The sequence below is a fragment of the Hippopotamus amphibius genome, chromosome 9 (assembly GCF_030028045.1).
Source record: "Hippopotamus amphibius kiboko isolate mHipAmp2 chromosome 9, mHipAmp2.hap2, whole genome shotgun sequence".
Lineage (NCBI taxonomy): Eukaryota > Metazoa > Chordata > Mammalia > Artiodactyla > Hippopotamidae > Hippopotamus > Hippopotamus amphibius.
In genome coordinates this window covers 12,668,157-12,693,940 of record NC_080194.1, presented here as the reverse complement: position 1 = coordinate 12,693,940, position 25,784 = coordinate 12,668,157, and the positions used below count along the sequence as shown (strand labels likewise).

General features: G+C 36.4%; 1 protein-coding gene across 1 annotated transcript in view; it reads right to left on the bottom strand.

Annotated features, from left to right (window-relative positions):
* The window catches only part of FBXO3 (F-box protein 3), a 32,367-nt gene that overhangs the window by 4,685 nt on the left and 1,898 nt on the right, over positions 1 to 25,784 (bottom strand). The window contains exons 2-10 of the mRNA XM_057748763.1: positions 23,088 to 23,177; positions 21,015 to 21,178; positions 11,977 to 12,091; positions 10,233 to 10,437; positions 8,652 to 8,697; positions 5,368 to 5,452; positions 4,430 to 4,552; positions 2,985 to 3,100; positions 1,570 to 1,760 (exon numbers count right to left, since the gene is read on the bottom strand). Of these exons, the coding sequence (XP_057604746.1) occupies positions 1,570 to 1,760; positions 2,985 to 3,100; positions 4,430 to 4,552; positions 5,368 to 5,452; positions 8,652 to 8,697; positions 10,233 to 10,437; positions 11,977 to 12,091; positions 21,015 to 21,178; positions 23,088 to 23,177 (1,135 nt within the window). The remainder of the gene's footprint in view (positions 1 to 1,569; positions 1,761 to 2,984; positions 3,101 to 4,429; positions 4,553 to 5,367; positions 5,453 to 8,651; positions 8,698 to 10,232; positions 10,438 to 11,976; positions 12,092 to 21,014; positions 21,179 to 23,087; positions 23,178 to 25,784) is intronic.

Here is a 25,784-nt window from a genome sequence, read left to right as displayed (position 1 = left end):
GTGATGAACAAAAGAGATGTAAATTACCAATATTAAGTACAAAACACTACATATAACTATCGCTCTTACAGCCATTAAAAGGATATCAAGGGGATATTGCAAACAACTTTATGGAAATAAATTCAACATTCAGACCAAATGGACAAATTCCTTGAAAGACACAAATTATCAAATTGTGAAACAAGAAACAGAAAATATGAATGTTAAAGAAATACAATTTGTATTTCAAAATGTTCCCACAAAGAGAACTCCAGCCCCAGATGACTTCACTGCTAAATGGTATCAGATGTTTAAGGATAAGATGATACCAATCTCATACAGAAATGGGGCTAGTCAAAAATGGAAGACTGTTACAGGAATTAGCACATTCACAGTACTGGAAATATACCACTGGGAGGGAAGCTAAATTCCACTTCCAAACCCAGACTACAGATTCTTTTCACCAGAAATACCACAAGTATAACGGCCTAAAGTCTCATCATCATCCTTCTCTTTCCAAACTGGAGTTGGGAATGTATCCATTCTAAGTCAGATTAATAGCATGTCTATCTTTCCAGACTCTTCTTCCCCGCCCCAGACTTATTTTAAACCCACCCATCAGGGTCATTCCAGGAGCTAGAGGGCTTTTTTTTTTTTTTTAACATTTGACACCTATGATGTGATTACATTCTGGTATGCAATTCATATTTTATTCCTATTGTATAACTGGAGCTTCATAATTTTCTTTAATCATTTTATAGCCTGTAAGACTGGGGTAACTGCTATACCTGTCATAACCCTAGAAATGATCCCAAAGAGAGACTACTAAAAGTACAAGTCTACCCATTAAATCTTCTTTGTAATGATTTTACAGGATATTTGTATTTTTTTAAAAATTGAGAGTTTCAGCAAAAACATTATAAGAAATTGTTTCCTCACTCTTAATGAAATAAAATAAAGGTGGTTCTAACTGGTCTGGTGTGGTGATTCTCATTAGGCAACAAAACTGTTTTTGGAAACTAGAAAAGACACTGAACCTTTAAAACCAGTAACTACTTTATATGATACTGTAATAGCAGACACTATACATTCATTCAAACCCACAGAATATGCAACACCAAGAGTGAACCCTAATGTAGACTTTGGGTGATAATGATGGGCTAATGTAGGTTCATCAGTTGTAACAAAGGTACCGCTCTGGTGGGAGATATTGATAACGGGGGAGTCTATGCAAGTGTGGAAGCAGGGGGTATATGGGAAATCTCTGTACCTTCTACTCAATTTTCCTGTGAATCTGAAACTGCTTTAAAAAAATAAAGTCTATTTAAAACAAACAAACAAACAAAAACATAACAATAGAGTTACCCCGACTGAAGAATATGGAGCCTACTTTACTTACTGTCCACCCTCCCCCCTACAACATATTCACACATTCCCTTCCTCCCTCCCCCCAAAGATACTTCCCTCAAAATCTCTAGGGTTCTCTGAAATACCATTTACAAACTATCTTCTGGGTAATCAACAAAGACCCTCTGTGGAGTTCATTCTACAAAGTCATGTAAATCAGCACCAGAGGAAAATTTAACCTACCAATCGAGCTATAGACACCCTGAATGTCGGACATGCCATATGGAATCGGGGAATGGCGACATTAAAGATCTTGTCTTTAAAGTAAAGAAAATGGAAGGTATAATATCCTTCCATATAGCCTGATGTTGTAGAGAATGTGGTACAACTTGTGTATTCATATACCCGGCCTGGGCTGATGATTGGAAATTCACCTGTAGAGAAAACAGTCACAATAAATTAAAGTATAAAATTTAGTTGTTCATTATAGCAAGTAAGATATGTCCTCTTTAAACTATATTAAAGTAAATGCATAATTAGAAAAAAATCTAAAAGGAAATATAACAAAATGTTAACAGTGATGGGATTATGAGTATTTTGGCATTGTTTGGTACTCTGCTGATTCTCTATGGTATGTTGGGGGGTGGGGGGTGATATCCAGTAGAACGAAAATTTCAAAAGCAGAGGCACTGAAGACACAGTCTTTAAGATATGGGTAATAAAAAGGATCACAGACTCTGGTTCAAACAGAGATAAGGATAATCTAAATGTTTAAAAGTAGCAAGAGACTAAAACATAAAACTCTGAATATGCATCTTAAGCATTTAGCCCAGACAAAATGGCAGTCACAAGGGAGAGGTCTCACACCAACAGACAAAATAAAAGAAAAAGAATTACAGCTTTAATAAAATTCTTTAGCACTAGACCCTTAATAAATCCAGGGAAAATTCCTTAAAAAGGCACGCAGAATATGAATCTATTTTGTGGCAATTAAAACAACTTTAAACTGAATTCTACATATGCTTAGGACCAATAATGGAAGTGCATAGCTTAAATAATATTATTTTCCTGAGGTACACATACAAAATGTGAAGAATCTGAGGGCTCAGAAACTTATGATAATCATAATTTTTTTAAAAGCCAAACATAATCAGAGGCTAGAGATGATTGAAATCGACAAATAAAATCTATGCTATTAATTTTAACATTTCTCCTGAAATTTCAAAAAGATGACCAATATGAAATTTATTTTCTCTTTCTTCCTATAACTTGCAACCCTAGAGAATATGATAAAGAATAATTACCCAGCTAAAGAAATAAAGACATTAAGAAGGAAAAGCAAGAAACTTATGTGACCTACAGAATGGAAATTCAATCCCTGAATAATTGAGTTTGCTATAATTTTAGAAAAGTTCATGTTTAAGGTACTAAACCGATAAAATAATGACCTTTACACATAACATTTATGAAGCAAAATACTGTAGTTAGGAGAAAAATCCAGAATCTATTATATCTTTCACACTGAAACACAGCTATTAAAAAGATGCATTCCTATCCACTAACTACATCATGCATTTGCCAAGCTATGTATCACATACATACTCTCCAAGATGTCTTAGAAGCAACTGATGTATAAAGCCAAATCTTGGGTTACATACCAACTACTCCAGGTCCTTGAACTTCTTCCACATCACCTTTAGCATTTGTTATTCTCCAGTAGCGACTGTCTAACTGACAAGCCTTCTCAGGAAGTGCATCTTTTGACATTTCAATCCTGGAGAAGAGAATGGAGTGGTAGAGACACGTTGGTTTTTCTGTTTAAGAGCTAGAGTATTTGAGCTAAGCCTATGAAAGGGATTTCCAAAGGAAATTAAGAAACCCAACCCAAACTTTGTGTAAATCATCTATTCCCGTAAGTTCTCAAAGATTCTGGCCTGATTAGCTGGACTCCCCCACAGAAATGCTTTCATTCCGTTTACACACTTGACTTTCAAGCAGTATTAACAATAGAAAGGGCAACAGAAAAATTTAAAACAACAATCTTTTGCTGTTCAAATAAAGACCAATGTGGGAAACACTTTCTAGAATATAGTGCCAAGAAAAACTTCTGTTCTAAAACACAGAATCTTTTTTTCACTACAAGGCTATGCAGCCCATTTCACTTTTCTCCATTAGCTTCTAAAAAGCTCAGAGCAAAATGTCACTATGTCGTGCATCTGCTATTAAGTTACTGGGGTTACACCTTGACTCCGTTTTCCAATACTATTATTTCCCTCCTTTTTCTGAGAATCTGCTGACTCATTTTCATTTAGAATACCCTATAAGCACGTGGAGGTATTATTATTTTAAGCATATCTCAATCCTAGGCAGGATCTAAATTAAACAATTAAGACAACATTCATCTGAATATGTGTAACTAGACATATCAAAGGCTGCACATAATACCGAAATCCTAGAATACTTCCTGGTTAAGTATACATTACTATTATTTCTAGCATGTATTTATGCATGTATATGTATTTTTAAAATATATATACCATAAAGTATTTAAAAATACATCTAAAAACAAAGCATTCTTAATCCCTTAGGGCAATGAGTTATCTTTACCTCATAGTGCAGAGTACTTTTAATTACAGTGATTTTAATATTTGTTTTTTATTTAACCAAATCCAGGGCTTGCTCAGCACTATGTCTAACATACAGGCTGTCCTCAATAAATATTTATTACACTTTTAATTAAACATAGACAGGCAAGATAAAACTTAAATGTATGGTTTTATCTTGGGCAATTTCATAGCTTTTAGAACGCATTATAACTCTAATACTGAACTTTCACGATGATTACAACTTAGTGGTCCACCTCTCAAAGTACCTGGCCCAATAACTTATATTTGAAGAAATAACTTAAAGTTTGATGTAAACTCAAAGTGCTTTATAAACATTATATTGTAGAGAGCTTGTCTGTTATCCACCTACCTCCACACTTTCGCAAGAAGCTGCCTTCCAAAGGTGTTTTTATACCATGTCAAGTGGGGCGATAACAACACATCCACACGATATACCCCACACGTCACTGAAAGTTGACCCCATTTAAAATCCTCACCTGATTCGGTATGTGAAGAAATAGTGCGGAGGATGTACAGAGCTAAGTTCTGGCAGAAACGATGTGGAAACTGAAACTGTGATATCCCCAGTCGTTGCTACACACTCTGGATCATGAACATATCTAGGTAGTTTTAAAAAATTAAACATTTTTTAATCAACAAACATCAATTCTGTAAGACAAAAAATTTAAAGACACAATGCACAATAGTTTATATTTTACTTTAGAATAAAACAATTTAAATCATATTTGGGACCCTAAAGGTATAGTTATTAGCCTTAAAAGAAAACAAACTAGAAAACCTTGAAAACTTAAGAGTCGGTAATGACAGCAGTCAAGGTTCAACTATCAGTGAATGGATTAGTAACTAACTTGGAAACTAAAAAGAGCTTATCTCAGTTTCAGAGCTAAGGAAACTTTTGGGACATCTGAAAACCCAGCTATGCCCTATACACAGTGACTGTGACAATAAAAATGTTAGTATTTTTATTTCAGAGCTCTCTAATGTGTAATTCATCTATCATTTCTGCCAACCAGGCTACTGTGAACCAATATTACCTCTAATACCATCTAAAATACCTGAATGTTCCATTTAGAGATAATAAATAATATTTTCCAGGAGTTAATAGTTACTGACTTGCTATTCACAATAAATCTGTTATTGGCAATGGCCCCACCCCTCCCCCCCCAACGACATAACTATTATAAAGCCACAGCTTCTAAATCAAAATCAGTTTTTTCTCTTGATTCTTCAAGATAAAAAAAATAATGGGTGTTTGATTGTTTGGATGTTTTAGCTTTAAAGTAAGAATAAAATACAGAGATTTAAGATGAGAGATTGTTATTAACCTTTTTGGGAAACTTCATGTTATGATCTGTAACTGATGGTTTTTTCTGATTTATAATCATTCCAATCCAAAAAGCCCCAAGTGAAATACCTGAAAATTTGGTCTCTGATGATAGGGAAGCCACCTGATACAACATTGTTGACATAAGAAGTAAACCAGTCAGTAAAAGTAGCACCTATAAACAAGGAAGGGGGCAAAAAAAGAGAAAAGGACAAAGAGTTTTTTAAATCTATACAGGAAACAAGGGAAAAAATTATAATTTCTCTATGCTTAAGAGTCATACTTAGTGTTATCAAAACTAAAAACATTTATAGATATCATTCTACTAATCCTTTATTAGGTAAATTTCGATCCTCAATTCTATCACTCTTATTCCCACTACCTTGCTAGGGAATCTTCCTCCAACTACCTTCAAACTACTTTTTACACTTAAAACTAAGTAGTTGACTTTTAAACTAATTTGTTCTGGTACAAGAATGAAAAGCCCTCTATCTATAATTTCTAGAACATATAGAACAAAGGCGATACAGCTATGTCTAGGAAGAAACTACAGAAAAAAATATCAGCACCTATCCTCAGATGATCATGGTACATCCCTGGTCCAGGCACATCCTGACTCATGCACAAAATTCTGGCCGAAGCCAGGCTCAGTCTGGACATCTAACCGGGGTATAGCAATGTGGAGTTCTGGGCATCAGGCCAATCCCAAAGTTGGCTAGTTGCATTACTACAGATTCAAATGCACAGTGGTCCGCCACATTCTCAGTGACCAGCTTCAAGCAGAGAAGAGTGACTGGGATCGTCCAGTCCAGACCATATATCTGTGACCTAGTGACTGGATCAATAACAAGTATTTACATGAATTATGTTTCCTCTTCTAGGTAATATAACATAACTTTCTCAGATCCCCATCATTTACTGTTAATACATCGCAGTGCCTAGCACATATCAGTCCCTTCATCCATGTTGTTCAATGAATTTCTTCATAATCTTCTTTCTATTAACCTAGTTCCTGCACTCTGCCACACTGAAAGTCAGATGCTAATTTACAGTATGTATTTACTTATAATTCTATTTAGGGAATGAATGAAGATACAATTTAAGTTTGAGTCTGAGACTTCCCTAGTGGCACAGTGGTTAAGAATCCTCCTGCCAATGCAAGGGACACAGGTTCAAGCCCTGGTCCAGGAAGTTCCCACATGCCGTGGAGCAACTAAGTCTGTGCACCACAACTACTGAGCCTGTGCTCTAGAGCCTGAGAGCCACAACTACTGAGCCTGTGTGCTGCAACTACTGAAGTCCGCATGCTCTAGGGCCCACGTGCCACAACTACTGAAGACTGCAGGCCTACAGCCCACGCTCTGCAACAAGAGAAGCCACTGCAATGAGAAGCCCACGCACCGCAATGAAGAGCAGCCCCTGCTTGCCACAACTAGAGAAAGCCCGCGCACAGCAACGAAGATCCAATGCAGCCAGAAAAAAAAAAAGAAGAAGCTTGAGTCTGAGAGTATATAGCTTTAAAATTTTAGAGGTATCAATTGAAAGAAGGTAAACTACAATAGTTTACTCTTTCCTCAATGTCTATTAATGGCCCACTCTCACCCATTATTTATTAAATGCTACTTTATTCACTGATCATCTATCCACTTTGAACTAGATACTAAGGGGCCACATGAATGTTATTAAAATTCACAGAAGGTACAAGTTTCTGTTTTGAGAATAGTTTCCCTGTAGAGTTTAAAAAATCATTTTGTAAATTTCATGAAACAAAATGTTATGTAAGAAAAAATAAATTTCTTATGATTTACATTAAAAAAGAAATTGGCATGGTGCATTTTAACATGCCTTAATTTATTACAACACATACCAGTGTGTTCTTTAAAATAAGGATAAAATTTTCCACGCAGCCTTCACCACTAAACTTATCTGCACATAGACTCCAGTTTTCTTAAATATGTATTAATAATGCACTGAACATCAGGAAATTCCATCCTATGTTTTACCAAAAATTCCAAGAAAGTCAAACTTAGTTAAATTAAGATGTAATTTATATGTTCTACAGTCATTTACCTTTTAAAGTAAGCCCATATCTTGCAGTTCCTTTGATAGAAGTATTGGGGTTTTATCCAAGTAGCGTAAAGGCACATCAGCTGCTTTCTCATCTTTCCTCCCAGAACTAACTTCTCACCTCATTTCTTCCAGTGCATCTCTCATTCTAGGAGAAACTCCAACTCCCAGAAGAGTATTCTCAGACCTTAGTACTCTGCTGCAGTGGGGGGATCTTCCACACCATGTCAGACCAGCAGCAAACTAGGAGTAGGAAACTCACAGGGCCTAGCTGGCAGCTTACTTTAGAGCTCAGGCAGCCTTTAGTGCATAAACTGAGCAGCACTACTGGACTGGAGCCAGGATGATCATCTTCTCAAAGTATGTGCCACCCAGAGAAGCCAAAGAGGGTAACAAGCAGGGGCATGTAACCCCCACAGGATGCTTAACTTAGATACCACAGACCAGAGGCATCACGGTGAGCTCAAGGCTAGGAACTAAGTTTAAAAGTGTTTTATAGCTGACTACACAGGGGTGAGAACGTCTCCATATTGTAAAGTATGCCACAAACCTAGCATATGCCATAGGCTGAACACAGAGAGACTTATACTCCATTCAAGGTTCCAATTAGGAGAGAAACTTAAATACAGATGCCTTGGCCTGCAAAGTCCCTTTACTATTAATATATAAGGATGTTTACTATGTGCTAGAAATGCCTTTAAAAAGCAGAGTGCATAGTGAGCAAAATCTAAGCAAAACAAGAACGATGAACAGTGAGGGGCGAGCTGCTCTGCACACAAGCTGAATAATTCTCAAAATCCTATGAGAAATACCCTCTTAAGGCCAAGAAAAACCGGGTGTGCCAAGCAGTTTACAAGGCCCAGTTTATACTGGTCTCTGAAGTCTGCTGGGCTGAGTTCTCTGGTGTGACTTACCAGTATTTTACTGTAATTGGCACCAGAAGAGAAAAAGTATAGTTAATTTATGTATCTATATCTCTAATTAGGTATGAATATGATCAATGGAAAATGCATGTGTGTATAAGGGAACTATATACACATTCATAGCAATTCTATACATTTCACTGTTCTACAGCAGAATCCTAAGTGCACAAGGCTGTATATAGCATGGCTTTTTTCCAAATAGAAACCCAAGGTAAATAAAGTACAAGGGCTATTCCACTGAGAACCTAGGTATAGTACTTTATGAACCAGCAAGCTTTAAGAAATACAAATATAAAATTGTCAGTTAATCAAGTAACAGAAAAGTTTTTACCAACTTAATTTTTTTTGACCAGAAAGAAGGGAAAAATAAGACTTTTCTCTTACCTATGATAAACATGTCAATAGCAGCTGGATTCCGAGCCATTTGGTCCTGGGTGAGAAAAAGAATACTGTAAAATCAAGGAAAATACACTTTACTTAATTCCCCATTGTTTGCTATCTGTATCCTTCCCTGGGGACAAGGCAAAACAGGTAAAAATAACTTAAGTGCTCTCACTAATACTCAGACATTCCTCACACTTTTCAGTTCCTGATCTTATGATTTTATATTTAGGCTCTTCCTATCAAGTCCTTAGAAGAATACCAGGCACTTCTCAACAACAGTTAAAATGCTTATATACCACTATCACTGTTATAATGAAGTAATAAATTATTCTTCAAGAAAACAATTAGGGACTTCCCAGGTGGCGCGGTGGTAAAGAATCCGCCTGCCAATGCAGGGGACATGGGTTCGAGCCCTGCTCTGGGAAGATTCCACATGCCACGGAGCAACTAAGCCCGTGCACCACAACTATTGAGCCTGTGCTCTAGAGCCCGTGAGCCACAGCTATTGAGCCCATGTGCCACAACTACTGAAGCCCATGCGCCTAGGGCCTGTGCTCCACAACAAGAGAAGCTACTACAATGAGGAGCCTGTGCACCACAATGAAGAGTGGCCCCCGCTCGCAGCAACTAGAGAAAGCCTGTGTGCAGCAACGAAGACCCAACGCAGCCAATAAATAAATAAAATAAATAAATAAATTTATTAAAACACACACACACACACACACAATTAGGATGTTAAAACCGTGAGAAGATACATGCCTATGAACCCAGAAGACAGGGCTTTGGATTCAGTCAAGGGACCTGAACAATTCTAGCTGAGTTGCTTCTCTCAGTAAATGGAGAGACCAAGTCATTATTCTACAACCTTACAGAGCTGTCAAGTCAAAAATGACATAAAAGATGTGAAAATGCTTAGAAAAAAAATTAAAAGGTATGCAAGCTCTTTAAATAATTTAAATGTTATTATGGAGTCACATGCCCAGATAACTATGAAAAAGGTTTTCTATTTAAATCCCTCTTTTAAGTTAAAAGTTCACATCTAGGCAAAAATGAAAGCAGAAGGTCTGCAACTGAGGAATGACTGAGAACTAAAGAAATAAGAATGAAACCAAATGCCATATTTTCTGTGCTTACATTAAAATCATAAGAAAAGCATTCTTTAAAAAGATCTACATTTTTCAATAACTCAAATACCTACAGAAGAGTTTAGAAAGTTTCTATTGCACTCAGAAATTGAATCAAATGATGTCCAAAAGCTAAATTTTTAAAGTTAGAAATTTATATTACAATTAATCATTTCAACAAAAAGCTCATTAGTTTTTCTTAAACTTAAATGCCTTAACACGAATCACAGCTTCCGCTCTGTACATATAATTGTTTGCATTGTTTGTCCATTGGTGAAATTTTCTTTTAGCATTCCATGCCATTATATCAGAATGTTAGCCCTCTAGTTAGATAGGTCTATAATCGAATTGCATAATGCTCTATACTCATTCTACAATCCTGAAAATTCCTAATGCACATTTTATACATTCATCAGAACACATCTTAAAGCCACATTTAAACACACTTCCTACTTACTGGACATTGGTAGAAGACTTCATTTTTGTTTCGGCCCTCTGCAGCTTCCACTGCTATGTACTGACTCAAACCAGTATGTATGCAAAAAGTTAAAGGGAGACAGTATTTCAGCCCCTGTCTCTGCTGGAAGCCTCCAGCAGCCGTGTCGACGTCTAACAAATCCTCAGAACGATAGTGATTAGACAGCGCCATGCTTCCCAACAACCTGAGAACACAGACTCAAAAATTTAGTCAAGTGCAATCTTTTTGACAAATAATAATTTCACATTGATAACTTTATAAGAACTGATTAACATGTCAATTCTAAACTGAGAATACCCAAAACACTACAATTTCTATATATATTAAATTCAAACTCTTGAGTGGAAAGAATCTGATTTAAATTAAAAGCCTACATGTCTAAACTGCCTAAATGTCAACCTTTTAAAAAGAAAAATGGTTTTCGTTTTCAAAAATCTATCTTGCCATAATCTGCCAGTATTTTGCTATATATGTATGTATGACTAATTTAATGTTTAAAGGGGTATATTACCTCTGCTACTTTTATCTTGATACAACCTTTAGCTTACCCTATTCTATCAGGCAGTATAAATGGAAAGCAGCTTAATCCTTGTCCACATTTTCATAAACTTGGGATGTACGGGGTCTAAACTCATCTCATAGTATATGTATGAGAACAACACAGGTGTCGGCCCTCGATGAGCGTCTCATCCTAAGTCTCACTGTTTGGGCTGAGGGTAGATAAAAATCCCTGTTTTGAAATCACGACCTGTTTGTCATGTCAATTCAGAACAACTCTTAGTAAAGTTCTCTCCTGTCCGTTCATGAAATATGACAATTTTACATTTTATCAAGTTTCAGTTTGATGGGAAAACAGAATAGAAAAAAAAGCCAGTGATTTAGGCTTATCTAGTCCTAGCTGCCCAATATTTGACTTCTGAATACTACCTTGTAACCTCAGTATGATCACCTCCTAGATTCCCTGTACTCACTCAACTCTGATCTGAAATGGTAACAGTGCCTCATATGATTCTTCACACACACAAAAATACCAAGCTGTAATAAGAATAACGCAATTTCTCCCTAAATTCCTATTAGCACGTCACAAGTGCAATGTCTCTGAAATACCTTAATTTCATAAGGGAACAAAAGGGATAGAACCATTCATATCATGTGGCTTTTAAAACTGTGAGTGAATTTGACAGCTACTGCATGGTCTGCTTTTAGCAAAAGGTTCCACAGTGAATACTTCATATCTTTTAGAAGTAAGATTAAAATAGGCCATTCAATCATAGACTATGCTTGAGTAGGACAAAACCATATTTTTAGTTAAGTGTATGTAGCTCTGAACAAATTACTTTTTACATGTATGATTCACAGAATTTATATCAAGCTCTCCAAAATACTTCACTTGGCCTGTAAAACAGTATAACATTTCAAGGATTCAGAGCAGCTTTAAATTACACTCACATACACATGTACTCTCATGTCCTGTAACCCCCACCTCCAACCACACTTGATTTTAACTATAAAGATGTGTTGATAGAAATGATGTTTTTGAGACATTATCTATTTTGGTAAAATCAAATTCAAGCTATAGATTTTGTCTTTTGGATTGTTACAAGCAACAAGAGGAAATTCTTACACTCCTTTGATCTGTTAAGAGTAACTACAAATACAATTTGTTTATATTCTAGAAATTAACTTGTATCATTAAAAATAACCCAAGTAGTGAACATCTTACCCAGGAACCACTAACTTCTGCCCATTGTGGATACGATACGAACATCGATAATCATTAGGAAGCTTGCAGCCGATCTGAGCTTCCACAGCATCTAGGTCTTCCTCTCGAGCACCCTCTGCAGATACACAAAAAAAGCAAATTATGAAGAAACTATAAGCCTTAAATCTAAGAAGAAGTGCAATCTATCTGCTAGCCCATTTAACAATCTTAGCATGAGTGAATTCTGTCCAAGATGTACTTGCTGAAATATAGGGAAATGAATTGAAAATTCAGAGAAACATTACATCACTTTAGATTGGCTCTGACATTTGAAGCATTGAGCAAGGAAAGTGCTCAGTTTCCTTTCCATGGGGAAAACACTGGCACTAAGTAAAATATGGAATTGCAAGAACCATTGAAATCCACAATAATTTTTTCACAGTGCAATGCAAACTTTAGATCATATCTCATTTTTCTTAATCTAATCAAATTTCTCTATTTAAAAAACTCTCCAGAGTAGCATTGACATATATACACTACCAAATGTAAAACAGCTAGTGGGAAGCTGCTGAATAACACAGGGAGATCAACTTGATGATGGGTAATGACTTAGAGGGCTGGGATAGGGAAGGTGGGAAGGAGTCATGGGAGGGAGGGGATATGGGGATATATGTATAAATACAGCTGATTCACTTTGTTGTACAGCAGAAACTGGCACAACAGTGTAAAGCAATTATATTCCAATAAAGAACTTAAATAAATAAAATAAAATAAAATACTCTCCAGAAGTTCTCTAAATGGACGTTGCTCAAGAGTTTTAACCTTCTCTCTTAATGGGAAATACAGTGAGGAGGCCATTACCTTGAATTTAATTTTCATGTTTGTAAGCTCGCCATATATTCTAGCTTTTAAAAAGCAGTAATTACATATACTAAGGGAAGAGATTCACTCCCAGCAATGGCCCACCAGGCTGCTGGACTAAAGGTTTTGCTGAGAACTAGAAAAACTGGACAACAAAATTGCTTTCAAGGCTTCTGGAGAACCCCAAAGACAGTGAGAACTGGCAGGGTTGGGTGGGGGTAGATTGGTCCAGCGGAACAGGGAAACTGAGAGTTTAGCTGGGCCTTTGGAGCCACCTTATCTTTGAGGCAACTGCCACTTCTGAAAGCAAACATGAAGCTGAGAGGTTGAGAAGCTGAGCAAAGCTTTCAACAGTACCATAGGCTTGAGAAAATTTTCCAAAGTTGATGAAAACATCAAACCATAGATTTAAGAAGCACTATAAACCCCATGGAGAATAATTACAAAGAAAAATCATCATCTAGACACATTACTGGAAAACTGCTGAAAATCAAAGACAAAGAGAAATCTTAAAAGCAGCCAGAGGAGGGGAAAAGCCACGGTCATCTTCAGAAGAGCAACAGTAAGACAGCTTCTTAACAGAACAACAGAAGCTGGAAGAATGGTATCTTCAAGTGCTGACTAGAATTCTATACCCAGTGAATATATACTTCAAAAGTAAAGATGAAATAAATATATTTTTGACAAAAAAAATCTTAAAATATTCAGCATTAGCAGTCCTTCACTAAAAACAACAACAACAACAGCAACAAACTAAAAGGAATTCTTCATGCAGAAGAAAACTTATCCCAGATGGAAGCATGAAGATTCAGGAAGAAATAAAGTGCAACCAGAAAAGGTAAATATGGAGGTAAATCTAAAATAATATCAAACATGTAAAATAATGATGTTTTCAAGGATACAAAATATGTTGAAAACTAAAATCACAAAACTATAATACAAAAGACAGCAGGGGGATAATTGAAATTAAAGTATTATAAGGCTCTTTCATTGTTCAGGAAGTGGCAAAAATACTAATTTACAATATACTTTAAGTCAGAGATACATGTTTTAATCTCTAGGCCAGCCACTAAAAATGCTAGGTAAATAAGAAAGGAAAGGGACTATGGAATAAAAGATAATCAAGAAGAATGCAAAAAAGGAACACCAGCTCAGGTGGCACTGATAAAAAACAGAAACATGATATATTTACACTCTAATATATTAGTAATTATATTAAATATAAACAGACTAAATAATCTAATTAAAAGACAGACTAACAGACCAGATGAAAAACAAAACACAATCATATGCAAGAGGCACATCTTAAAGATGTAGATATAGAAAAGAAAGCTAAAATAGCTCTACTAAAATCATACAAAACAGACTTTAAGGCAAATAGCACTATTCGAGGTAATGGAGGACTTTTTGTAACGGCAAAAGGTTAAATTCACTACACAGGTATTATAACTATAATTTTGTGCATCTAATAACACAGCTTCAAAATGTATTTTTTTAAATGACAGAATTAAAATGGAAAAAAAAATATATATATATAAAATCATAATGGGTGTATTAGTTTTCTACTGCCACAATATTAGCAGCTTAAAACAATACTCATTTATATTTCAGTTTCTGTAGGTCAGAATTCTGGGCATGACTGAATTGGATCTTCTGCTCAGGTCCCACAAGGCTGAAATCATGGTATTAACTGGGGCTGCAAGCTCATCTTATGCATCTTTTGCTTGGGGTTCTCTTCCAAACTCACTGGTTGTTGGCAGAATTCAGTTCTTTGCAGTTGTAGGACTGTGGATCTTTGCTCTTAGAAGCCACCTGCCATTCCTTATCACCCAGTCCTCTCCATAACATGGCAGTTTGGTTATTCATGGTCAATAGGAGAGACACCCAGGCTTTGAATCTCTCTGACCTCTAGAAGGGTCCTGCCTAATTATATATATAGTACTAAATGGCAACAATGACAGAATATACATTCTTTTCAAGTATACATGGAACATTTGCCAAGATAAATTATATGCTGGACCACAAACCAAATCACAATAGATTTCAAAGGACTGAACTCATATGGAGTATGTTATCCAATTATAGTGGAATTAAAATATAAATTACATTAAAAAGATTGCTAAAAAGCCCCCAATTTTTAGAAATCAAGTGATACATTTCTATATAATCCATGGGTCAAAGAAGAAATCACAAAATACTTTGAACTGCATGTTAACGAAAATACAGCATAATAAAACTTGTGGGATGAAGTTAAAGCTATGTTTAAAGGGAAATTTATACCCCTAAATGCATTTGAAGAAAACAAGAAAGGCTGAAAAATCCATGATCTAAGTAATCATCTCAAGTCAGGAAAAAAGTAACAGTAAACTCCAAGAGAAGTAATCACAGAAATTAATGAAATAAGAAATAAGATATTAATATACAGAGGACTGACAAAGGCAAAAGCCAGTTCTTTGAAAAGACTAATAAAATTGATTAGCCCCTACCTAGCAAAACTGATCAAAAATAACAGAGAGAAAGCACCAATAATATAAGAAATGGAAAGGTGAAATCACTACAGATCCAACAAGCATTACAAAGATAAGAGGATATTATGAAAAACTTTATGGCAATAAATCGGAAAATGTAGATGAAGTAGACAACTTCCTAGAAAAACACAACTTATCAAAACTGACATGGGACTAAGTAGAAAATCTGAGGAGTCTTAACCTGATAAAGAAATTGAATCCTTAATTTAAAACCTTCCCACAGTGAAAACTCCAGGATTGAATGGTTTCACTGGTATACTCTACTAATCATTTAAACAAGAAATAAGACCAAGCTTACATAAACTCTTCCAGGGAACAGAAAAAGAGGCAACACTTCCCGACTCATTTACAAGGCCAGCATCATCTTGATACCAATACCTGACAAGAACATTGCAAGAAAGGAAAATTACAGGCCAAACTCTCTCATGAGCATAGATGTAAAAACCTCAAATACTAGCAAATCAAATCCAACAATACATAAAAAAGATAATACATTTCAACCAAAGTCAGTTTATTCCAAGAATGCAAAATTGGTTTAACATTCAGAAAACCAATCAATGTAATTCTGAGCATTAACAGAATGAAGTAGAAAAATCATATGATAATGACAAGGCTGGAAAGTCATTTGATAAAATTCAATTATCCATTTAAAACACGAAAACAAAAAACCCTTTTCCCAAAGTAGGATCAGAAGGGACTTTCTTCAACATGCTAAAGAGTATTCACTAAAAACCTAGAGCAAACATCACCTGCAAAGGAGAAATGTTGAAAGCTTTCCCTCCGCAGTCAGAAACATAAGGATACTCACTATTATAATTTCTATCCAACACTGCACTGAAGGCCCTAGCCAGTTCAATAAAGCAAGAAAAATAAAGAAATGACATATAGGGATTAGAAAGCTAGAGATAAAACTATCATTCTACATCCTCAAAGAAATGCAAATTAAAATCACTACTACACACCCACTAGAAATGCTAAAATAAAAAGAATGACAACATTAAAGTGTTAGTAGGAACGTAAAGTGGTAAAACCACTTTGGAAAATTAACAGTATCTTTTGAAGTTTAATATAAGCACACTATACACCCAACAAATGCAATCCTAGATATTTACCTGATAGAAATATGTTCATATGTACATCAAAAATGATTTACAGCATTATTTGTAACAGTCAAAGACTAGAAACAACCCAAGTATCCATCGACAGTGGAATGACTGTATAAACTGTGGTCTAATCATATAATGGATTATTTATACTGTAAGAAAACGAACAAAATACTGTTACACACAACACTGCTGAATCTCACAAATGAAACAGAAATAATTCATATGAAGAACATACTTAATCATGCCAATTATATGAAGTTCAAAAAGAGAGAAAACTACTCAGTGGCATTAGCAATCAGGATAGTGGTTACCCCTGAGAAACACGGAGGGTTCTAGGTACACATAATTATTCTACTTCTTGACCCAAAGGGTGTTACAATGGGCATGTTCACATTGTGACAACTGACTGAGTTGTACACTTATGATCTGTGCACATTTTTATAGGGTGGTTAACATCACTAGTGATAGCCTGTGGATATCACATACCCCAGTTATGTGATGAGACACTTCACCTCAGTGGTAACCTGAAAACACATTACTCCAATCTAATCCTGAGTAAGCCTTTAGACAAAGTCAGTTTGAGGGACATTTGGAAAAATACCTGAGCAGTACTCCTTCAAACTGTCAAGGTTGGGAAAGACAAGGAAAGACTGGGAAACTTCCACAGACCAGAGGACACTAAGGAGACATGACAACTAAATGCAATGTGATATTCCGGATTGGATGCAGGAATCAAAAAAGGATTCCATTGATGGAAAATCTGGTGAATTCTGAATATAGTCTAGAATTTAGTTAGTTGTAATGTGCCAGTGAAGACTTTAGTTTGACAAATGTCCCATGATGGGTTGGTACCTGAAGGGAAACTGAAACTGGGTGAGGGGTGTACAGGAACTCTCTGTACTATCTTTGCAACCATCTTGTAATCTAAAAGTACTATAAAATGAAAGTTTATTTTTTAAAAAGTCAGTACAAAAGAAACAAGCTGGGGAGCTGCTTGAACCAGAAGTTGAATGAGAAAACAAACAACTAATATTTATATAGTGAGTGCTACATATTGGACATTTAACATGTAACATTAAGAAACCAAGAATTTCTTGAAAAGACATAGCAAGACAGAAAAAAATTAAAATAACAACAAGCAAACATCACAAAAGATAAATATAAGGAAATATATTTAGAGGGGCACCCTACTATAATAGAATTTGGGAGCCAGACCGACCAGGGTCAAATCTCAGCTCTACCAATTACAGCCGGCTTTCTGTATCCACGGATGTTTGAACTCAAGGATACAAAGGGTCAACTATGGGACTTGAGCATCTGCAGATTTTGATATCCTCGGTAGGTCCTGAAACCAATCTCCTGTGGATACCAAGGGATGACTAGACTGACTGTGATCTCTGGCAAGTTATTTCACCTCTTTAATCCAGTTTCCTCATCTACAAAATAGAAGATAATACCACCTACCTGAGAGAATCACAGTGAGGATTAAACAAGCTTCACGTGCTTAATAAAGTGCTTTCACATGCATTCAATAAGTGTTCATTTACTTTCCTTGCCCCCAGCCTACCTGTATGTGAAGCAGTGAAAAGATTACTAGGAGCCAAGAAACCTATATTAGAGTGCTGTTACTCACTAGCTATGGGACCCTGCACAAGTCACCTAAACTCTCTGAGCCAGTTCCTTCATCTGTAAAATGAAAGGGCTGGTATAAATCAGGGGTCCACAAACTACAGCCTGCAGTTCAAATCCTGGCCTGCTGTCTATTTCTGTAAATAAAGTTTTCTTGGAACGTTGCCATACCCATTCATTGTTGTATTGTCTATGGCTGCTTGCCTGCAATAGCAGAGTTAAATAGTTGTGACAGAGGCCATCTGTCCCTCAAAGCCTAAAATATTTACTATCTTGTCATTTAAAGAAAAAGTTCGCTAATCCCTGGTCTAAATGATCTCTAAAAGTCCCTTTCGGGCTTCCCTCATGGCACAGTGGTTAAGAATCCACCTGCCAATGCAGGGCAACAGGTTCGAACCTGGTCTGGGAAGATCCTACATGCCTCAGAGCAACTAAGCCCATGTGCCGCAACTACTGAGCCTGTGCTCTAGAGCCCGCAAGTCACAACTATTGAGCCCACATGCCACAACTACTGGAGCCTGCATGTCTAGAGCCTGGCCTCTGCAACAACAGAAGCCATCGCACTGAGAAGCCCACGCACTGCAGTGAAGAGTAGCCCCCGCCTGCCACAACTAGAGAAAGCCCTCACGCAGCAATGAAGACCCAATGCAGCCAATTAATAAAAAAAAATAAATAAATTTTATTAAAAACAAAACAAAAAAACAAACAAAAAAATAAAAGTCCCTTCTGACTCTAAAATTTTAAGCCAACACTTAAGGTTAATATGAAAGTCAAAGATGCATGATATATACTATTAGATAGACTGTAGAACATACACCAATGTACTATAATTTCAAGATACTTCATAAAAATTTTCCCAAGCCCAATGCCTATTTGCTTTCCAAGTTTCCTTCCTATCTGTGATCTCTATACCATTGAAACTGAGTCTGGAACTATGGCTCCCGAGATAAGTAGCTAGGTTCCTGGCTCGGTCCTAAAACTCACAGGTCTACATTAACAGAATCCCCAGCTTTGTAGATATCAGCGCCTTTGTCCTATTTCAACTCATGGCAAAGACCTCAGAACTGGCACCTGGGAGTAAAACAGGTGCTGTCAAGGAATTCTCTGACAACCTCGCCTCCAACCACTAAGTACAGAGCAGTGAGCCTGGGAATACCAATTGAGTGCCTTCCTCTCAAAAAAAATTAAAAAATAAAAAAAAAGAAAGAAAAAGAAAAAAGGAAGAAGCTGCTTTGTATCCTTAGTTTCTTCCTTTCCTGGTAGCTCTGTGCCTCAAAGGAGAACCATATCTATATCCTCATGTTCCAAATATCCTAATATTAGACTAGCTCGCTAAGAGTCCTAAGACATTCTAAACAGAATAGGATGGGTCCTCTCTCTCTTCAACAGCTGTTCAGACCACAGCTCTGGAGTCAGCCCCATATTCAAATCCTGGCTCTGCCTTTGCGTTGTGATGGCAAACACGAAGGGGAAGCCTTCACGTACACTGGTGTACAATGGTGTGTGTTCTACCAATCGGTCTAATGTCATAGATCATGTATCTTTGATTTTCATATCAACCTTAAGTGTTGGCTTAAAACTTCAGAGCTGGAAGGGACTTTAGTTTATTTTTGTTTTGTTTTTAATAAAATTTATTTATTATTTATTAATTGGCTGCATTGGGTCTTAGTCTTAGTTTTACTTAGCCTTTTATGCCTCAGGTAACTAACCTATAAAATGAGAATAGTAACTACCTACCTCATAGGATTTTAGCAACTTAAGTGGAATAATATACAGTACTTAGCTTAGTACCTAGCTTTGTGCTGAATAAATAATAGCTATTGCAAACCTTTACCTAGTTTACTCATCATTACCAAATACCTATTTTCTGAATTATTTTCTTCTTAAAATTATTTAACCCCACATACCAAGTAGATAATATTTTTCTTTTCTTCCAAGAAAAAAAGCTATTAAAAATATTAATCAAGGGTACTTTCCTTCAAAGCTCTACTCTCTCTGCCAAATCATTCTTTCTTCTACCTCCTAGCAATTCAGTTTTAAGTACCTGGTCATGCAATCATGACTTGTATGAAATTCATATTTGCATGGAAAGGTATAGCAGAAATATGAAATGTAAAAGGAATACTGTTTCAAAAGAGACCTTAGTTCAAAAGGAATACATTTGAGAAGAAGTGATCCCAATTTCAGCTTAGCAAAGCCAAACCACATAAAATGCCTTTTAGTGGAGAAATTTGAAAAAAACTTGGAGGCTAAAGCAGATAAGTAGCAATATATCTGCAATCCATTTATGTATTTCTTGGGCATAAATTTAAAAATCAAAAGTAATGGGAAACAGCTTGTTAATATTTCTTCCCCAAACTGGACAATAATAGTATAGTAGAGAGAGCAGATTCTGGGCTCAAATATACCTCAGTTCAAATCTTAGCTTTCATTATTCTGTAAATGTCAAAACAAGGATGAAAGTTTTCCTTACTCTATTATGCTGCTCTTACATGCTTAAAGGCCCGGTCCGTAATATTTGGTCTTTCCAAATACTAGACTGTCAAACACTTGTACTGAAAATAGGGAAGAGGGTGATAAAGCAGGCAATTTTTCAATTTAAAAAAAAGGTCTTTTAAAAGAAATTACAAGTTATCCTTAAGCAATAACATTACTAGTTTCTTTATGTAAAACAAATGTAAGGATAAAAAGAGTTCAGCTTTCCCTTCTAATAAAGAATCATGTGGGTACTGAGGTACGCAAAAATAGGGCAAGCATTACAGCCAGGGTCCTTTTAGAAAATTAGGCTTTCTATTTCCTTGACTAAATGTGAATGGTGAATTACAGATAATGTTGGATTAGCACAGAGTAGCATAGATGAGAGAAATCCAAAGTTATTTAACCTATTTATACTATGTAACTAAAAGGGGGAAGGGAGACCCTGTATTCCCAATACCTTTCAGAGATAAAACCATCCGAGGACATCTGGGTTCCAAATATTTCTTGAGATCATCCCAGGCCTTTTTAATAGCAGCATAATGGTCAATATATCTTCCTACATCAGAGTATGTATCAATGAAGAGGGATTTCCAACACTGGTTCTTCTGTGTTTTCTCTTCCCTAAATAGATTTAAAAAATAAAATTAAAATTCTTTTGAAATGAAATTAGCATATATTTTAGACACTTACCAACATACTTTATTGGGAATTTGTGGTAATGTCTGTCTTCATTTATTTTAGCTACAAATGAAGACTAGATAACAAAAAGTGACACACATCAAAAATTTAATAAGTTATTGCTGGCATGGTAGGATTATGAGTCACCTATTTTCTTACTTTCTACTTATTTTTTTCTAAGTTTTCTAATCCTTAACAAGATACAATGTGAATCGTATATGGGTTATGAATTTCAACTTACTCCTAAAAACATACCAATTATAGAATTTTTAAACATGTATTTAGTTTTTCTATTTTGATACAATAATATTAATCTAATTTATCTACATTGGATTAGCCAGAGAATCATATAGCATATCAAAGGAATCACACGATTCATCATTTCTATTTGGTACAATTCCACAAACATTTAGTCTCTACTTAACCACTGAAGACATTAAAAATAAGGCATATTTTTTGCCTTCAAAAAATGTATAATCTAACTAGGGAGAAAGAATGAAATATAAATTTAAGAGTCAGAGTGGTACAGGATAAGGCAGCCAGAAAGGGCCTTAAGGTAACATACTAATGAGCTTGGACCTCATCCTGTAGGGAATGGAAAGCCACTGAAGAGTTTTAACAGGGGAATTAAAAGAGCAGAACTGTGGTTTTGGTTTGGGAGAGGTGTACACTAGAGAACAGAGATGGGTTGGGAGGGTTTTGCAGCAGTCCTGGGGAGAGATGACGAACTGAACTAAAACTGTGGTGGCTAGAGGAAATGAGAAGAGAGAGTCAAGAAGTACACAGGGGCTAAAAATCAGAAGAGCTTGGTAACTGAATGAATGTAGGGAGAGAAGGAGAGAAGAGATATAAAATGATTCCCACTTCTGGCTTGGATGCCGGGATGGATGGTACTGCTATGAAGATACAAATGCAGGAGGACCAGGTTTAGGAATGGGGAAAAGAACAATTCAGGGTGTTGTATATACGTGTGTGTGTTTTTCAGGGTGGTGGTGGGGGGGTGGAAGAGAAGTATCTTTTTATTAATCTAATTAATATATATATTATTAAAACCAAAACATACCAAAGAACTTATGATGAAAAACTAGGCAGTCTCCTATTCTAAGTCCAACCTCTCAAAGGAAAGTTATATCTTTAGTTATATCTGGAAGTTATCTCTATAATTCTAAATTTTTATGCCTCTAGTTCTTGATTTATCAACTTTATATCTATCTACTGATACTCCACAGTAAAAGATCAGGATACAGCAATACTTAAAATTCTCTCTTCCCCATTCTTCCCCTCCGAATGTTTGGAGACTCTGTTATTAATTTTTAGTACTACTGAGTAGCTTGCAGTTTTAAATAATATATTTAAACCTCTTTCTTGCTTTACCAACTTCAGTCACTACCTGACTCCCCTCAACCTAAGAAAAAGACATTAGCAATCCTACCCTCTCTTTCACCTTTCCCAACTCCCACCTTCTGTCAGCCACACTTTTATTCTATCATATTTATTAAAATTTACTGAATTCAGTGAACACTGTGAGTCATCCGATGGAAAGGCCCAGCAGACGCTTGTCTAAACAAATTTGGAGCTCAGTGGGAACGTCAGGGTGGACACTCAGGTCTGGGAGTTAGAAGCATATGAGTAGTCTCTACAAACTGCAAGAGTGCATGCAGGAGACTTCACAGAGAGAGAAGAGCAGTGAGACAAGGACAGCAGGTTGGAGAACACCTGCATTTATTGGCAGGCACAAGAAGAGCCAGCAAAGGAGTTAAAGAGACAAGGGTTAGAGAAGAGAATCAGGATTGACTAGCATTAATGGAAGCAAAGGCCAAATTTCAAGAATACATGTTTCCCAAATACTCACTCAGATATCAGCCAGTATTTTTTGCAATGTCTTCTCCACAGCGGATCATGACTTGATAGCTGGCTAAGTCTTCGACTGACATAGCAACAACTGGCAGTAACCAAATTCACGGTTAGTATAAAAGAAAACCAGAAAACAATTTAAAAATAAAGATGAAAATATTCAATGTTAAGTTTCGTTTTATTCCTTTTGCTTTCCTTCCACTATCTAGCTTTATAACTGCAAAACAATCTTTTCTAAAACCTGTTTGACATGTTAGCTAGTACAATTACCTTGTGAATAGTGAACTCAACTATCTGAGTTCACAAATAAACCATAAAATGTTTACAACTGTAATTTTCATACGAAAGTCTATAAAACATATAAACCATTTGAGTTAATTTCAAATCCGTTTCCTATACATACTATTGGGGCAGTAATCATTTCTACATATAGAAATGTTATTCAGGTGTAAACTAAGTGCTTTTTCTTTTTAAGATCTGTGAGACACCTGATATTAAATACACAGGCCTTTTGTTTGTTCTAAATTTTTCTTAACGGAAAGAAATATTATAGCCAAAACCACTTTTTAATTATAGCAACTACTTGGAAAAGCCCAGTATAAAAGGTGTCAGAGTCACAACAGTTCTGATTCAACATCCATAGCTATTCAAGTTAGTATCAGTTGCTCAAAAATATGGCGTTAGAAACAAATAATTTTCTTATTATACAAAGATTTCTAATACAATAGCGCTCGAATCCTGTAAATCCTATCCTACTAATTAATTTGCAAAAAGAATGAACTTAAGATTTTTTTTAATTAATTTATTTTATTGGCTATGTTGGGTCTTTTTTGCTGTGTGCGGGCTTTCTTTTTAGTTGCGGTGAGTGGGGGCTGGTCTTCCTTGTGGTGTGTGATGCACGGGCTCCTCATTGCCGTGGCTTCTCTTCTTGCAGAGCACGGGCTCTAGCTTCAGTAGTTGCAGCACACGGGCTCTAAAGCGCAGGCTCAATAGTTCTGGCACATCGGCTTAGTTGCTCCGCGGCAGGTGGGATCTTCCTGGAGCAGGGATTGAACCTGTGTCCCCTGCATTGGCAGGTGGATTCTCAACCACTGCGCCACCTAGGAAGCCCTGAACTTAAGATTTTAAAAAACGGATTTCTATCCTTTCAGAAGAGAAATCACAAGTCATAGAAAATAGGTATTAAAAGATTTCACTTGGGCAATAGCTAATCTATTAAGGAAATCTTAAATCACATGGGATTTGTCAAGGCCATGAGTGGAGCATATTAAAAAGCAATTGATGGTAATTGATTAGCCTTTGTTCTTTTTTCAGATTTTACAGAAACATTATTCTCATCCTTTTCTGCCAAGCTCAGGAGATGCCCAAACTAACACTTGCAAACATTGGAATCCTTCCAGTTTTGTGAATTCAGAGTTCACTCCCTCTTTTTCAGGTCCTTTTCCCCTCACTGTCCCAAGAGTTAAACAACATAAAATAATCTCTGGAATATGCACCAAAGGTGACTTCTGATTCACATTAAGGATGAAAACTACTGTTCTAGAGCTTCTGACTCAGTTGGCTTGGGGTTAGATCTGTACCTCAGGCACATGTATATTTAAAAAGTGCCCCGTGTAATTCTGATACACAGTGAGATTCAAACCATGCAGTTTATATTACATAATGATCCCAATGGACTAATTCAATCCAACCCAATCCAGTTCAGCAAATATGAATCCAAACCTTCAGAACTTAGTATTGGGCAGGACATTTGACAAATTTGGGCTATATACTACCGGAAAGAAGTTGCAGTACACTGGAAACTTTTCTGTGGATAAAATTCGATGGCATTTGTGTCAGCTTGCCTGGGCTAAGGGATACCCAGATAGCTGGTTAAACATTATTTCTTGGTGTGTCTGTTAGATGTTGCCAGAAAAGATTAGCATTCAAATTGGTGGACTAAGTTAGCCAGCTGGCCCTCCCCAATGTAGGTGGGCACCATCCAATCCCTTAAGGGCCTGAATTGAACAAAAAGGCAGAGAAAGGTTAAATTTGCTCTCTGCCTGACTGCTAAGTTGAGACACTGATCTTTTCCTGCCCTTGGCACTCCTGGTTCTCAGGCCTTCAGAAACCCAGACTGGAATCTACATCATCAGCTCTCCAGCTCTTAGCCCTTCAAACTATACTACCAGCTTTCTTGGGTCTGCAGCTTGCATGTGCCAGACTGTAGGACTTCTCAGCCTCCATAATTCATGAGCAAATATAATAAACCACACACACATTATTGGTTCTGCTTCTCTCAAAAACCCTGAGTAATACAGTATTCAACTCAGTTCACTTCCACAAACATTTATGGAGGGATCATGTCACTTCTGTTTAAAATGTTGATTACTACCAAGCATTTAAAACAAAATTGGATCTCTTCACCTTGTTTTACAAGGTCCTGCATGATCTCACCAGTCTGTTTTCAAGCCTCTCTGCCTGTGAATCACTCCCTAACTCCTGCAACACCAGTCTTCCAGCTCCTCCAACACGCTATGCTATTGTCCAATCAGCTTCTGAAAACACTGTTCCTTCTGCCAGGACTGCTCTATGCTGTCTGTCATATATGGCAGCTCCTTCCAGTTTGAATCAATTCCTTAACAGACCAACTGGTTAATTTCCTTCACAGCACACAGCAGCTCTTGTAATGATGCATTTGTTTGTTTCCCATTTT